Source organism: Ciconia boyciana, chromosome 13, assembly GCF_034638445.1.
Source record: "Ciconia boyciana chromosome 13, ASM3463844v1, whole genome shotgun sequence".
NCBI lineage: Eukaryota > Metazoa > Chordata > Aves > Ciconiiformes > Ciconiidae > Ciconia > Ciconia boyciana.
Window position 1 is genome coordinate 11238816 of NC_132946.1, and position 16890 is coordinate 11255705.

Sequence of the window (16890 nt, forward strand, 5' to 3'; positions counted from 1 at the left end):
ATGCCCACCCCTAGAGCATTGCTGCTCTACCCCTAAGGAAGTCTTCAGCTGCTTCTTTTCCAGAGCCCTTTGAACCTTGTGGTTCAAAACCTTGTGGTTTTCCTCCACCACAGCCAAAAATGGAAAGCTTCCAAAAGGAAAATCAATTTTCCAGGAGTTGTTTGAAGGAGAATGCAGGCTGCTATATGTGCTGTATATACACACACACAAACCTAAAAACCAACCAACCAAAAGACATCAACAAAACCCAAAACAAACAAGAGGCCCACAAAAAATGCACACATGACAGCAGCAGCATCTTGCCTGGAGGAAACTTAAGAACTGCGGACCCCATCTTTGTTCATATAAAAATGAGATAAGGTGACAGTCAAAACTATTCACTCGCTCTCTCCTCATGTCTGCCAAACTGACAGCTTTAATCTCTGTCCCTTAGGTATCTCTCTGCTGTTTACAGGTGAAAGACATACAGATAGGATGACCTCAAGAGCTGCCTGAGAAAAGTGTCTGCCTTGTATTCCTTTTTACCAACTAGGTTTACCAAAGCATTGGAGCAGTAAAATCGGTTCCAATGTGAATCACACTGTTTTGTATAGTTTTAGTTAAAGAATTACTGGAGGAAAACAAGAGATTCCTCCCCTCACGCTTGAAATCCATTCCAGCAGGAAGCCAGTGCTACAGGTACAGAGACTAAAAAGCAGTTTCCCGTTTTCATGACAGCGCAAAGAGAAAAGCATGCTATTATTGTCACAGTAAGTTCATACCATGTTTCTCTGTTTTTTTCTTTAGCTTCTCTTTCATATTTTTCAAGTGTTCTTTTGTCAACCATTCCTGTCAAATACCTGGGGGGGGAGGAAAAAGAAGTGCAATTTTACATAAGCAGAAACATAGTTCCAAATAGTTAAATACTTACACAATCCCTACAGATTATTTTGAAAAACTGGAACAGTCTGATGCGAGCAGCAGTGGAATTTTTTCTCCACAAAAAGCCACACCATTATCTGACCACTTTAGCAGAAGTATGAGGAATGTCTTTTTTTAAGCCTAATTGTAAAATGTTCTGCAGAGGCAAGTTTTGAAAAGGAACTACATCTGTTAAGTCCGTTTCTGAGACTAATCCAATATTCCAAAATTAAGTAAAAGTTGTGATAGGAGAATTTTTTACAGCCCCCCCCCACCCCCTTTCTGAAATGTAAAGAAAAATATTTTGTTTCATTCTTTTTAGACAGAACAAGGAAACTGATCTTTTGAGAGAGATCTTTCAGTTATCAGAAGAAGCGAGTAGTGTACAATTTTATTATATTAAAACTTTCATATTTTTCCCTCAGATATTTCTACCTGATCTTCTAATAACAGTAATCTACTTAGCCGATAAGGAAAATTAATGATAACAGTAAATAAAGAGTTAATGACAAAGTTGGTACAAGCACCCAATTCCACCCCCCCTTTACAACAAAGGGATATTCTGCAAAAATGAAAGACCGCAAAAAGCTTTAGGAATATAACACAGTGGTAGGAGTGTTAAGAATAGGCATCTCCTTGTACAAGGAGAATACTCAGACACACCAGATAATAAAATGCTAATTTGCTCTAGCATGAGCTACAAGGTTAAATGTAGCATGACAATTTCAACATTCCAGTTTGGTCAAAACAAAACAAGATGAAAATGCCAAGACAAAGACCTCCCACTTTTGCTGAGAATATTATTTTAAAATCATAGAAATACTTTGCATTAGCAGGATAGCATTTATTTCTTCATGTGCTACTTTTCATTTCTTGCTTTTTTACAAACTGTAAGATCTAGCTGCATTTATTTACTTTTGTCTCATAAAAATACCGCAGTCTCTAGATACTATTTCTAAAACAGACTTAAGAGTAACTATTATAATTTCACATTTTGAAATGAAATTACACCTGACAATGTTAACACCAGGGAATAAGGATATTAAATTTTTGTTTAATCTTCACAAAAAGGACTAAGTTTAACAAAGGGTATAAAGCAGTTTCAAATAGCATTTTTAAATGATGAAGAAAAACAGAGTCATGTTCTAAGAAAGGGATTCAGTTTTTTAAATTTAATAATGTATGCTTTTGCATAGTTGTTTCCATTACGTAAGTGAAACTCTTATAGCGGTAAGATTAGATCTGCTGGAATTAAGAAATTCCAAAGACAATAAGTAACTAAATTGACAGGGAAAGTAACATTTTATTATAAAAATATTAATCTATGCTGATTAAAACCATAAAGAAAATATTACTCATTTTACTTAATGTATTTTAAATTCACAAGAACAGCAAATCTAAGAATTTTATTTAAGATTTTCCTTACATTATTTGTCCTCCAATAGTTGACTTGCCAGCATCTAAAAAAAAAAAAAAAATTAAGTCATTCACAATTTAAAAGAAAATCCTAGAAAAAGAAGGAAACAATTATGAACAAGGTCATCTAATTTATTTCCAAAGATATATTTTTTAATTGTAATCTAAGTTTTTTGAAGCATCTCTCAGCTTGCCTTGTTTCCACAATAATTAATTGTCAATTCAATTACACTGAATTTTAAAAATTCTGTTTTCATACATATAAACGTGGCATTATCCATAACAAAAAAAGCCCTCAACAAGCAGTGATCCAGCAAAAACGTGGGTTAAGAGTGTGGGATGCTCTTGCAAAAGCCCTTTCCCTGCTTCCTTTCTCCCTTGTCCCTGACTTCTGTAGGCTGCTCTTCAATACTGGGATGTACCTCTGTCCACTGCCTCTTTACTTTGTGTGAGTCCATTCTGAATTTACCCGAGGACTAAGTCACAGTACTTTTAAGGTGATAAGAGACTATACAAATGTAAACACAGAATTTACTGTAAAACTCGTGATTCAGTAATTCTTCTGTACTTTTGACGCCACTTAAGGTTTTTTCTGAAGCTTGTTGAAACTATTCAATTGGGACATTTTGCTATAAATGCTTCTTTTAACCCTGAATTATGTTCATATCTTGTTTATAGCTCTACAATTTTTAATATTTTGAGTAACAATTTTTGAATTTAATAACAATTCATGAGAACCCTCCAAAAATATTTAAAACAAGCAGAAAAGGATCACCGCTTTCCGATTTTGTTCTTTGGATCATAAACACAGATATGTCACTTAAGCACTCAATACAGCAGGTACTTGAGAAGTCATGAACGCAGACACTGTTGTGTCCAAGAGAACACAGGCACTCTATCCTTGGCACTCTACCCTGAAAGACCTTCTTTAAGTTTTTTAATTTTTCCAGAGCAGCTTCGTTAGAATGAATGCTCCTATTAACCTCAAGACATGGTGAATACATACATCCCTACAAAGAGCAGGATTAATTTCTAATCCTCTGAGTTCTAGATAATATACAACACAAAAATCCAATTACTTCACATTCACTTAAAACTTACCTACGTGCCCAATGAATACTACATTTACATGCTCTTTTTTAGGAGCACCTGGTGGTGCTACAACAGATTTTGGTTTCGGTATTTCCTCCTCCTCTTCCATCATTTCCTGAGCGCTTTCTTCAGAAGGCCCTGCATCCCCTGCAGGACCACCTCCTAGCTCTGCTTCGCTTGTTTCTTCTTTGTGGTCCCACGAATCTTCTGGGGACATTTCTGTCTCTCCATTTTCCACTAAAAATCAACCAGTTAGATACATTTAAATAAATAATGAAATTAAAACCAATGACTACGGAGAAAAGCCCCTGCCCTAAAGATGCAATCAAGAGACTTCAACTATCCAGTCTGTTAATGTCTTCCTATATAAAAATGGGCAACTGCTGCTTGTTTCTCAAATGATTATTACCAGGAACTTTCGAACTAGCTTGCATGCTGACATGAGAAAACTATGATTCACAGGGATTAAGAGACTTCTGTTTTAACAAGGCAACAATTTTACAAGGAAAACCCAGATCTGAAGATCCACTTAGACCATCGTGCTGGCCTGAATCCACAGCCAGACACACGCTACCATATGTTTAGAAAAAAAAAAAGGAGAGGGATAATGGTTTAAGTTCTCTCAAAAGCCATACAAATACAAGGAGAAAGATACAATTTCCATGTTCCAATTGCTCATATTACTGATCACTTTAACATTTTGTTAATTGCCATTTCACACATATTAATGGGATTTTGTAATATGAAATTATTTTTTAATAAAGCACTGATGCCCTTTCGGTGTCCAAGTAATCCAATTGCACCTGTTAATGTATACTAGTGTTCGGTTACCTCTTTCCTCATCTAAGTATAAAGACACAACGAAAATTAGTAAGGACCAAAAATGCAAAGGCTCAATAAGGTTGAAGGTTGAGGCTCAATAAGCGTTGAAATGCTTCAATTTTGTTTGCAATGATTCAGCAAAAGCGCTATAGTAGTATTTTATAGCACTATCATAGGGAAACGGAACAATTCTCATCTTACCAACAGATTCTGAAATTTCCATGTTAACAGCAGCATTTGAACCTGGGGGGGGGGGGAGAAAGGAATCATTAAGGACACTTATTTGCCATGATAATATCAAGAACAAAGAAAAACAGAGTGACTAAATTTAAAAGGATAGTTCAGATGTTTGGGCACTTACCACTGGTGTTTAATATACAGACTCAATTTCTTAAAAATCTGCTACATGCAAGCTTTATGACCTTCAATAAACCACTCGGGTCTTTATGTGCCTTGCTCAACTGGCTACAAAATTGGAAATAACCACAGATAACCACACTGCCTTACAACAGTAGTATGAGGATAAAGAGAATGATGATTGGAAAAGGTTCATAGATATTTTTTATAAAGAGATTCTTTGCAATAATTTTTTAAAAATCATGTTTAACGGAGCTGCGTTGCATACCATCAGAACACAAAAGCAATTACCTTCACAAGAGGCTGTCTGCTCCTCTGGAGAGGTCTCTACAGGTGCTCCTGCAGAGAAAAAAGAAGTTTAACTTGTAAAATACACTGATGTAACCAATTTCCACGCTTAGGCATAAAAGACCATCTCCAAACTTTATTGCAAGAAGTGTATTTAAGAAAAAACACCCCCCTCCCTGAAAACAGTACTAAATATAGCCTCCAAGCACAAATACTTCTAAAGAACACTGCCTAAAAGTTGTGAAAATAATACACCAGTTCTAAAAATAGTTAAATTTTTTCTCCTCACATGGAAAGATACACTTAAAGCAAGTTTTATAGAAAGCAATTTTTCTATACATAGTATTTTACCTGCCCATCCTTTTTGGGCATGCTGGCTATTTTAAGTGTTATCTAACCAGTGTTTAAAACTGTCAAACCAGCTTCATTGCATCCAAAGAAACAATGCGTGTGTGGTGTCACAACTGTACGGAAAGGTTCTGCCAGCTTCAGCTTATACGCATACCTACAATGCTATTGCACCTCAATTTCACATAAGCATTGAGTAGAAAATTGAAACAAGCTATTAAGACTAAATTCTTAAGATCTTCTGTAGTTATTAGGGTCAAGAGATGATAAACTCATTCATACGCCTGCTTGCCAGTCCTCTTAAACACCAAAATATAGTCACATAACTCGGAGGGCAATCTCACCAGTCATGTGCATATAAAAGCCACAAGTATGTTTTTTTGGATAGATCACTCAACCCTCTCGTGCACTAAACTATGCCACTAAACTATATGCTGAGATATAACTAACTATTAAACCTACTAAGAGTGATACGTTCCAATTAACAATTATACCACTTGATGTTTTGGGGTATTATTCCACATGATCAAGAGCCTTCTATAATTATCCCTAAAACCTTAACCTATTTAGTTTTCTCTTGGTATAAATTCGACCTCATAATTCTTTGAAACAAGTTCATTATCTTATTTTTTTCAGCCACATACCAAATTCATAACCTCCAGCTCTCCTTCAATCCCATTATAAAAACACAGATCTTATAGCATTACTTGCTCTATATGCATGACGGGACCTAAAGATGAAACAAATCCCCTCAAAAGAACAAAAACATACAGAGAAGGACCTGATTCTAAGCCTCTTTGCTTTCGCACTGTTTGCGTATTTGCTGCAGACTTCTACAAACCGGAGCAGTGCTGCAAAAGCTGGAAGAGGGCCAGAGGACAAAGCTTGCAGGCAGGGTGAATGTGGGTCACAGCACAACACCCAATGACCAGCAGCAGTGGAGGGGCCACAGCAACACAGAAGAGGAAACTGTTCTCAGTGAGATTCCCTACACTCCTGTGTTATATCATATGTGATCTGCACTCCAGGGTCCCAAAACCACAGGAAGAGAACTTTAAGAGAATTATTTAATATAGTAAGTAAAAGCATAAGAATAGAATACCTTGAGATTCCTTGTAAGAAATGATATATTACTCCCACTTGAGAGCTGGAAAAGACTCAAATCAGCCCATTTATGAGTGATAAGCAGGTGGCACAGAACCTAGGTATGAACCTAAAGCCTTCATTTTGTAACACACCAGAAGATTGTTGGCTATTTTACACATACTATGGTTGGGATGCATAAATATTTTCATTACAAGATCATTTTAACAAGCTTTTGATATCACTCCTGAAGTTTGTCCATAATGAAAAATGTATTAAATGACAGTATTTATGCACTTGCCTTGAAAGAGAAGCTCTACAAGTGGTTGAAGAGCTATTTAATTCCTTAGAAATACACATTGTCAATCAACAGCATTCATAATAAACTCAGTTTTTACTTTCTGGTCTGTAATACAGCAGGCATACAGACAGGAAAAAGAAGTTTCTTCACAAATAACAGAGGGGAGGTAGGAAACTGTTAACTTAAAAAGGTCTATTTGTACAAGTCTAGCAGACATGAAAATCAATAAGACAGTTTGTGTACAGATCCTAAACAGTACTAATAACACACAATCAAGGGGCAACAGATATTCAGTTATGACCACAGCCACTTATTAAATTATTGTCACTTTGGTACACAAGTGACAAACCTGCTTTGAAAGAGGACACTGAATTACATGAAACACACACTTTTCCTTCAAAGCAGAAAAGGAATACAAACCACTCTCTAAAAAAATTCATTGTAAAGAAACCAATGAAAAGAAAGAAAAATGAAAAGAAACCAGTGAAAAATAAATAAATAATCTTACTTTCAAAAAGAACAGGCTTTAAGTGATAAAAATAAACTCTCTCAGTAATTGTTTACTTCTGATAAACAGTTTCAGGTTGTGTCAGGTTATTTCAGGCACTGGTACATTGCAAACAAATATACAAGAGAAAAGTCTGACTTTAAAGGGTCAGATTTATAATTTGCTCTGTGTGGAAATGAACAGATTGCCCAAAGTATGCCTTTAAGACAATCACCTGAAAAGAAGGTTATAGTCCTACTGCTTCTTAGACCACTGGGTTGCTGCATTTTGCTCTTTGTTATCTCTTCTCTCGTGTCAGCCCTAGTGCATGTGTAACTATTGAAGCTCCACAAAGAGAGCTGGTCTGACCAAAAACTGAACTAGCGAAGAACCTACCAGCTTTTGGGTGGATCATCACTCTGAAGCAACATTATCAGCTGGGTAGAAGAGCACTACTAGTGGTGTGGCAGAGAGGACAGAGAGGCAATCTCAGTAATTCAAGGAAAAACATTTCACCTTTAAGTTTCAGTTCTGAAACACCTAGGGAATCTTTGGATCACATAAGAAGGAGATGACAATTCTGAATCTAGTTGAGATAGGCTTACTACCTATACTGGATTAGGACATGAGAAGTCCAAACTCTGCACTGCCCCGTGGCAAAATGTTTGGACAAATTCAGTGAACTGCAGTAACCTTGCTTATTTTGCCCATGAGATAGAGAGAGTCATTGTAACAAAATACCTTTAAAGATGAGGGAAACTGAGAAAGGTTCTAAGTAGCCCTTGTAACTTATCCTGATCTCTCCAAAACATTGAAGTAGATACAGAAAACACAAAATGAAAAACTTTGTGTAAGTCAGGAAAGCAACTAACAACATTTATGGTTAACATAGTTTATTATTATTGTAAAAAGATCACATACAGCAAATTAAACACAAATTAGAAAAATCTGTAACACATGTCAAGTTCAGCTTGAAAATTCTAGATCCTCATCTGTAAAAATCATTCAGATAGGAACCTTGTCATATGAGAGGGATTCAAAATGTAGTTTGTATGAATCTGGTTTTAAAGTCAGAACATGTCTTAAATGATGCCGAATCTTTAAGTAATGCTTCAAATTCTTGGATTTACACACGATAAACAACAATTAGATTTTACATAGCATCCTCCATACTCCATCTCTCCTCAAACCATAAGTCAAGAACTGTTGTTGCAACCTTATTCACTGTATTACATGAGGTGAGTGGTTTATCTTTAGTCCTCTTGAACATCAGAGCCCTAGGGCATTTTTTGGAATATTTTTGTTGTCAACGCTAAAGGCAAAAATGGATACACATGCTGCATTTATCTACTGGTAGACCGTCAGACAAGGGCATTATATAATTCAGAGTCTTGTCTGAATACGTTAAATTTTTTTTTTTAAATGTGAAATTCACTGAAGGAATATGCATGCTCCCACTAAAGAGTCCAAAATTGCACAACTTTTAAAACATGGCAATTGGTCTCTTTAAAATACAGCTAATGTCCTAAGGAAATACTGCAAGAATCCACTCTGGCTCTTTCATTCACACAGTTTGTTGCGTATTGCATCAAGTATTGTACTTGCATGCATTTTTGTTGTACAATAACCAAAGCTGCACAGGCAGAATGAATTAAAAGTTACCACTCAACCTCTGAAAATACTGTTTTAAAACAGTATAAGCCAGGAACTTCACAGTGTTAACAGTTTAGAATGCTTGTACAGAAACAATAGAAAATTGTTATATAATTAAATTTGTATTAGAATGAAACAAGATTTTCATATATAGAACAGGTATAGCTGGTAAACTGGGAATCAATATTAGAAGAACTGCAGTTAAAATACAGTATTACAGTGCTAAGCAGTACTGACAACTTCTATCTTTACGTAAACTGCAGTATTTACCAGATGCACAGAATAAGCTGAGAGATGTCTCCACACAAGCAGATACTGTTCAGTGGTTAACCGGTAACTCCTCAGAAGCAGTTACCTGAGCCACAATGAAAATGCCTTTGCAGAATTGATGAGAGGCTGTAATTTGTTGCTATGCATGGCAGCACTCGCAGCTCCCTGCTCTGCTGCTGGAGTGATAAAAACCTAGACAGTACTGGCACCTGACAATTGAGGTAGACTGGGGGGTTAATGAAACTGTTTCCACAACAGAGCATAAAGAGAGATTAAAAAAAAAAGAAAGAAAGGAAAAAAAAGGCAAATTCAGTTTGAAAGAAGTGTCCTATCTACAAAACTTAGATGGTCTGTACAGCAAGTTTGTTGTTGCTCCTCCACTGCAGGCATTAAGTTCCTTCACAGGAATTCCTGGAAGGCTGACAGTGAAGAGATGCACAACACCCACCTTAGGATTCCCATCACCTTTTCATGTGTCTGATTTGAATACCTGAGTTCAGTACATATCTACACAATAGTCACATACTCTCCACAGTTTTCATGAATTACGTAAGAGATGTTTGCCCCCCCCCCCTTTTTTTTTTTGAAACAAAAGCATAAAGGGAATTACACCAGAGTAAAAAATAAAGGCCCGAGTCAAACACACAGAGCATGAGAATCAGAATAAAAAAAATCTCAAGAGATTCTTAGTTAGCAAAAAAAACACAAAAAAATTACTTTAAGCACAAATAAGCACTAGAGCTAAACAAAGTATTTAATATTCAATATCTTAAAATATACAGAAAGAAAAGGTTTTCAGGAGTTCACTGTAATTAAGGAAGTTGTTTTGAAAGTTAACCTAAACCCAAAATTATTTTCTTCTTGTCTCTGCCCTGCTTCATAGCCTATGCCCTAGCTTCACCAGCTGACACAGAGATGTATGCCCACTTTTTAAAAACACCAATATAAGAGCAGCTTTAATAATTTTAACATGACTTCATAAAATTCACCAAAAAAATTAGCACTTGCTTCGTTTTCATAGGATTTTACCACATTAGCTTGGTAAAAGACCCACCTTTTTCCTTCCCCAGTGCGGACACACCTTAAGTTTATCTTATCTAAACCTGACATGCTTCTTCACAACTAAGTCTAAGAAAGCTTATGGGGATTTTCAGGGAATATAATGAAAAACCCTTTTCCTTAAGGCAAGTATTTGTGCTCAGTTGATAACTTGATTTTTGAGACAGATAGTCAAGAAATCAGGCTCTGTATTAGAACAGTTAAGGATTCCAGTCTCTAACAAAGATCTCTCACAACCCAGTAGGAATAGAAATTAAAAAAAAACCAAACAAACCAACCCCAAACCAAACCTAAGCACCCCATGGATTTTTTAGCAGGTTAAGCTCAGGATCTTAACATTTACACATAACAGAGTAAAATTTACACATAAATTCTCAGGCTGTTCTAGAGAACACATTTCTAATATTGCATTACCTGTCCTAAACTAACTTTTTTACTGAAATTCAGTGTCATTTTCATATAGACTTCTTCAAAACACAGTCATAAATTTCACCGATTAATTTTGACTGCTTTATTCCCTCATAATAATAAAAAAAACAACATAAAATAATCTTTTTATCCTAGCTTCATACAATCAGCTGCTTCTCTTGCTTGCATGTCTCATCACAAAACAGGAGAGAAACCCCAAAATTCTGAAAATGGAATGGTAAAACCAGATTGCTAATAGAATCCAAGAATTATCCCAAATTATTTTTGTGTTCATTTTGATAGAGCAATCAAGTTTTAAGGTAACACCATGCTTTCAAATACGTTCAATCAGTAGTCTAAACCAGGGTGCTAAACACATGGTCAGCAGACTGCATGTAGACTCCAGGACAGTTCCCCTAGTCCACAGCCGGCTCCCACTGTTCTGTCTTTTATTGGAGTCATGCAAAGGCCACAAGCGTGACGAATTATTCTAACAGGAACAACACAATCCTGGCTGCCTTCCTGGGGAAGGTTCAGTTGTAGACAAAGGACATCAGTGTAATACATTGGCACCTTGACTGCATCACACAGGTATATTATATCTGATCATCTGGCAAGTCAGTGCCAAGATATACAGCCTTTCTCTGCACTGACCGTTTTAAAAGGTTGTGCAGCTCATCTGTCTAGAGAAGCTGATACAGAAGAACACTGCTCTAGATAGTTAAGTGATGACTCAAAGATTTTTTTTATAATAAGAATTTACACCATATACTGGCATTCACAATATGACACTGATTTGCTGTCATGTAAGCAGTTCAAGTTTACAGTTATGAAGTATTAACAGCAGCATTACCAACACCCTACTTGTGAGGAAATCATCAGCATATGGCTACTCAAATGCTGATATAAGTAAACCATGTAATCCTTTAATATGATAGTTCCTTGAATGGTAGACTACTAGTTTTAGACAAACAAGACTTTCTTAGCAAGTTCATATGCAAAGTGAAGTCTCTTGAGGACTGAATAGTTAAGAGCCTTAAAATACAGTCTACAGAGAATGGCGTAAAACAAGAGATGACAGTTTTGGGGAACAAAATGATACAGATAACTCATCATACTACTCTGGAAATTATAGGCTTCAGAACTAAAGCAGAAGATACTGAAACTCCTTCTTTTGTTTCTGATTGCAGGGGTGGGGGCAGGTGAGAGGAAATATATGGATATCCCAGCTAGTTACAAGGTCAAGAAAAACAAGGGTAGGGAAAACCGGAGAGACAGATGCTATATTCATGTATTTACAGCATTTGAAGGCTGAGGATGTCCAGCTGCTTGAACGTAACTATTTCAAAAGTGACTACTGCAGGTGAGTGAGGATATTTAGGGAGTGAAGCAATCTAAAGTGCACTGAATCTTAAGCCAGATGTTTGCTTGGCTCAAGACTGTAGGTGCAAGTTGTCTAAACTGTAGTCATTAACAAATATGTTCAGAAATTTACTTGAAGTGGTCAAGAGAGCTACTAAATGAAGCAGTAGCACTAGTACCACCCAAAAGGATAAATGCTACCTTTCCTTACACTAGCTGCTATGTGTCATGCACTTTTTGTTCTTGTTACTTTTGTACTAATAACACTTTTTCCTTACCACAACCACTGCATACTTCAAATCATTGAACAATTCAGCTTGGAAGGGACCCCAGGAAGTTATCTGGTTCAGTCTCCTGCTCCAAGCAAAGTCAACAGTGAATACTTAAAAATTACTTCTAACAAGAAGAAAAACTAACATAAAATATAGTAAAGCCCATACAAGGAAGCTGTGATCGATTTTACCAAGAATCCTGTAAATATTCAAGAACTATGACAAAAATTGAACCACAAGAATGCAGGTTGATGCTGCATTTTCAGAAATTTTTCACTTCTCTCATACCTGAGATCCAAACAAAACTTAGATAAATGTTATTAATCCTGGGGCAGGGTGGGGTGGTTTTAACTATACCCTTATGCCTCCAAACCATGCCTTGATATAGAAACAAACAAAAAGTCACACAAATGCAATTACATCTTACATACACTTACAAAATTAATAAACCACAGTACAAAAACAAGTCATAGATGCTACTGCAAGGTGCAGTTGTGATTAAGAATGTTTAGAGGCCCTAACACAATCTCCTGTCATTTTATTGACTATCACACCTTGCCTTAATTTAGTTGAGTTTGCTAGTCCAGCAACTGCTATCTACAGTAAGTTTCCCTAGAAGCACAACTTGTTCATGCCATACTTGACATGCTCAGTGGAAGGAACTGTGGTACAGCGATGTCTGTTACAGACAGAAAATTGAGAAGTCTCTATTTCACATTTCCGATAGAATCCAACAAAGAGAGATTTTACACAAATGAGTTTGACTTGGACACAATTTGATAAAAGCAAGTTGCAGCTACAACATTTGGAACATATTGGTTTTAATCTGTTCCTTAGGTTCAAAAATTTAAATAACATATGCTTTTTGCATATAATCAAATTATAACTTAATTCCAAACTAATTCCGATACTATCTGCAAGCAAAAATTATATTAGTGGTAAACATCAGTCAGATATTCTCCCTAATACACAATTTGCAATCAAAAGAAAATACACATAAAAAGAAGTTTTAAAGTAAGGGAATGCAGGTCTCGGGAGTTTCCCAATTTTAGAAAGTTAACATCTTGTTCCCTAAATGGCTTCTGTGAGCATTATTTCAGTGCTCTAAACATAAGTGACAGGAATTTTATACAGGTTTACTAAAAACATGAAGTTAGCGTGCATAAAAGGAAACACTATTACACACTACAGCCACACAATGGAGATCAGTTCTGTGGAATTTTTCTACATGCCATAGTGCTACTACACATTTATCTTGACCTACAACATCCTTTGAATTACTAAGGAATTATGACTCGAACAAAAGCTCACCAAGAGAAAGTTCCAAGAAGAAAAGTGTTACTAGAACTTAACTTTAGGCCACTTATGTCCTCAAACTGACACCCAGTGTTTTAGATTCTTCCTAAAAATCAAGATTAATTTCGATTCTTCCCTGTACAAATCAGTATTTGTACAGACCTTAATACAGATGATAAATAGAAATATTTTTTTTCCTCACAATGTAATGAAGAATGAGTGCCACGGAACACCTAATTCCCTATGGGAGCAAAAGCAAACTGGGTTGCTGAAAAGTAACCTATTCAGCACCATTGTCTAATCACATGTTGTTCTGACTTATTCCCAGAGCAAGCTCCACCTAGTTTTTCTAGCCAGGAAAGTAGTTGTCACCTTATACGAACATCTGCAAGGACAAGACTGTCAATTACTTTCTGTAACCAAGTACCTCAGACCTGGAAGAGTACGTAACAAGTACAGTATTCCAGTTAAGAAATAAACTGTTGTTTGGTGTGTTTTTTTTTTTTTCTTTTAACTGCAGACTTTTGCCTGCTTAATCTTAGGAACATCCAAGTTAATTATAGAAACTCAAAATTCTAAACCTTAAAGAAGGTATAGAAGAAAGGTGAATTCAAACCAGGTAGATTATAGCACTATGTAGGAAATGTACACAGCAACTAACATGGAAAGAAAAGCTATCCTGATCACTCCAGGTGACCAGGAAGCTTTCAATAAAGTCATCTCTAGTCTCTGGAGACAGAGCTCATCATAGGCCTCAGAAGTAGCAAAAGAGTGGAGAAAAGGAGAGCATGAAGAAATAAATATAATGAGCAGGTAAGGAAATGTAGTTTAAATCCTACAAAAAAAAAATTAAATATAGGAAGCCTTAGAAGAAACCTTACAAAAGTAGCCACGGAGAAAAACCAAAGTTATTCTAATAATATTCAAAACCCCAAGAAAGTTTTCAGGCACAGTATTGATTACATAGTTAAAAAAAGCCTTAGATTCAGGTTGCAATGGCTGAAAAACACACTAGAAAGAATTTTGAAGATTATTCAAACGTGCATCACATGCTCAGCACAGCTTCAAGCTATCTACCTTTACACCTGTGAACCTTAACATATACAATTATTCTAAATTGAATCCAAGAGTCTGTCCATGGCTTCTTGGAAGTATATTTTAATACACTTACATATTGCCTGTCTATATAGCACATGAGCTACCATTTCTGATAAAAATCAGGAGTGCTGAATAGCTGTAGAGAACACATAATCTAACACTTGCTCTAGCACAAAAACCAGGTTAATATTGTTATGAAAATTTTAAAATTTCATATATGAAAGTTACAGATTTTAGCTGTTAACATCTGATAACTTCAAATACTAGGGAGAGCAAGACTGATTAATATATAAAATCAGAATGCAATAAATAATAAGCCACAATCAACAGGAAATCGTGACAAACATAATGTAACAAATAGTTGCTTTAGTGAAATTAAATTACTAGAATCAATATCTGAAATACTAGCTTGTTTCACATTGTACCAATAGGGATACAGAAACTTATAGAAAAAATAGGAAGATGTTAAACTATCATACTCAATCAGGTCTCAAACTCCTTAGCTGCAGGAGTGACATTAAAATACTACCACAAAGTTAACTAGCCTGTCTGACATTTGGAAGGACCTTCAGTTTGGAGCTGGAAATTAAAAAGTAGCTCTCCTTTAATTTCCCATATGCAAAGTAAGTCTAGTATAAACATCGGTTGCGTACACAAAGACCCTTTGAAATTAAAAGCAGGGTAAATTTCAAGTTATTCCATTGACTGAGGCCAGCTGGACAAACCTCCCTTCCCTACTAATCATTTAACATCATTATATTAGAAAAAAACATCTACTTCATATAAGCTTCAAAAAGATATTTAAGATACATCTGAACCACTGGTGGCTGAAGCAGTGCTGTTCTCCCCAGCAACACTAAATTTATCACCACCAAAATCTTTGACAACTTCTCTAGTGCTTTAGGAAGAAGAGAGCTATGTGGTTTCCCCTCCTCATGGGCGACCCTTTGCAAGTAAAGGTCCCAGGTAAACGTACACAGGATCCACATACAGCCAGACCACACCAGTTACTGCTGCTCCTTGAGCACAATACCTGTACCACAGCTCAGCCTCCCACAGCACACCCCGCCACGAGTGGGTCCCCGCCACTCCAGCTGTACCACAGCGTCCTGCAGACCCCCTCCCAAGGCCCCCACAAACTCTCGGGGCTGCATCAGACGCCGCAACCAGGTCCTCTACAATGCCCCATGGCTCCTCTGCCCAGACTCTGCTGCCTTACGCCCCTTCCCCCAAATCCCTCTCCTGCGCAAGGCTCCCCCTCGGCGGTGCCCCCATCCGCGCCTGCCCTCGCCCCTCGCTGACGAGACCCTCCTGCCGTTAGGACCCAGGGCCCCAACCCCCGGGACGGGTCCCTCTCCCACCCCCGGGCCGGGTGGCCTCTCGGACCCCGCGGCCCAGCGTTGCCCTCCGCGCCCCCCTCCAGCGCTGCCGCCCAGGCGCCCCGCCCGCACCCCGTCGGCCTGACCCACCCGGTCCCCGGGCTGCCGGCCGCCTCCCAGCCCAGCCCGGCTCCCTCGCCCGCCCGCCGGAGGCCCTCTGCGCCGCGCTCCAGCCCCGCGTGGCCCTTCCCCTCCTCCCCCGCGGGGGCCCAACAACCCTCGCCCCGGGCCCCTCCGCAGCACGGCCCCGCGCCCTTCCAACATGGCCCCCATCCCTCCGCCCTCAGCGCCCACCCGCCGGCGCAGCCCCGTCCCGGCGCGGCAGCTACCGTGGGGCGGCGGCGGCGGCAGGCCGGGCGGGGGCGAGGGTGGCGGCAGGCCGGGAGCCGGGCCTCCCCTCAGGAAGGACGGCACGAACTCGGCGGCGTGGACGTTGGGCACGAAGGGCTTAGCGTTGACGTTCAGCTGCCGGCTGAAGGCCGCCCCGAGCAGCTCCTGCTGGGCCTCGGCCTCCGCGGCCGGCGGGGCGGACCCCGGGCCAGCGCCGCTGCCCGGCTCGATGTCCGCCTGATCCCAGCAGTCGGGAGCCGAGTCGCTGCTGCTCCCGCTGCCGCTCCCGTTCGCCTCCATTTTGTGGCTGCCCCACAAGCCTCTGCGGCCCCGAAGCGTCTCCCAGCGTCCGGGGTAAGGGGGAAGCCGGCGGCGGCACCGACTCAGCACTCGCTCTGGCGATTCCGCGTGTACTCCACCGCCCAGACGCGAGCGCAGTATGGCCTCCCGGAGCTCCCGTACCCCCTCCCCGCAGCCTCCCCTGCCGCCATTTTAGTAGTTTTTAGCTCCCCGAGGCCTCATCCCATGGTACGGCCGAGGCAAGGCGCGGGAACTACGATGCCCATCATGCCTTGCGCTAGCCCCTCTTGGCCCACCTCCCCGGAAGAGATGGGAAATGTAGTTGCCTGCGTTTTCTGTGTATTAAGAAACTACAATTCCTGTCAGCCT

General features: G+C 39.0%; 1 protein-coding gene across 1 annotated transcript in view; it reads right to left on the bottom strand.

The window, feature by feature from the left end:
- GSPT1 (G1 to S phase transition 1) overlaps positions 1-16670 on the bottom strand; it is a 29395-nt gene extending 12725 nt beyond the window's left edge. The window contains exons 1-6 of the mRNA XM_072878047.1: positions 16221-16670; positions 4879-4926; positions 4432-4473; positions 3418-3645; positions 2327-2360; positions 762-839 (exon numbers count right to left, since the gene is read on the bottom strand). Coding sequence (XP_072734148.1) covers positions 762-839; positions 2327-2360; positions 3418-3645; positions 4432-4473; positions 4879-4926; positions 16221-16521 — 731 coding nt within the window. The 5' untranslated portion in view covers positions 16522-16670. The remainder of the gene's footprint in view (positions 1-761; positions 840-2326; positions 2361-3417; positions 3646-4431; positions 4474-4878; positions 4927-16220) is intronic.
- Positions 16671-16890: the final 220 nt, after the last annotated feature.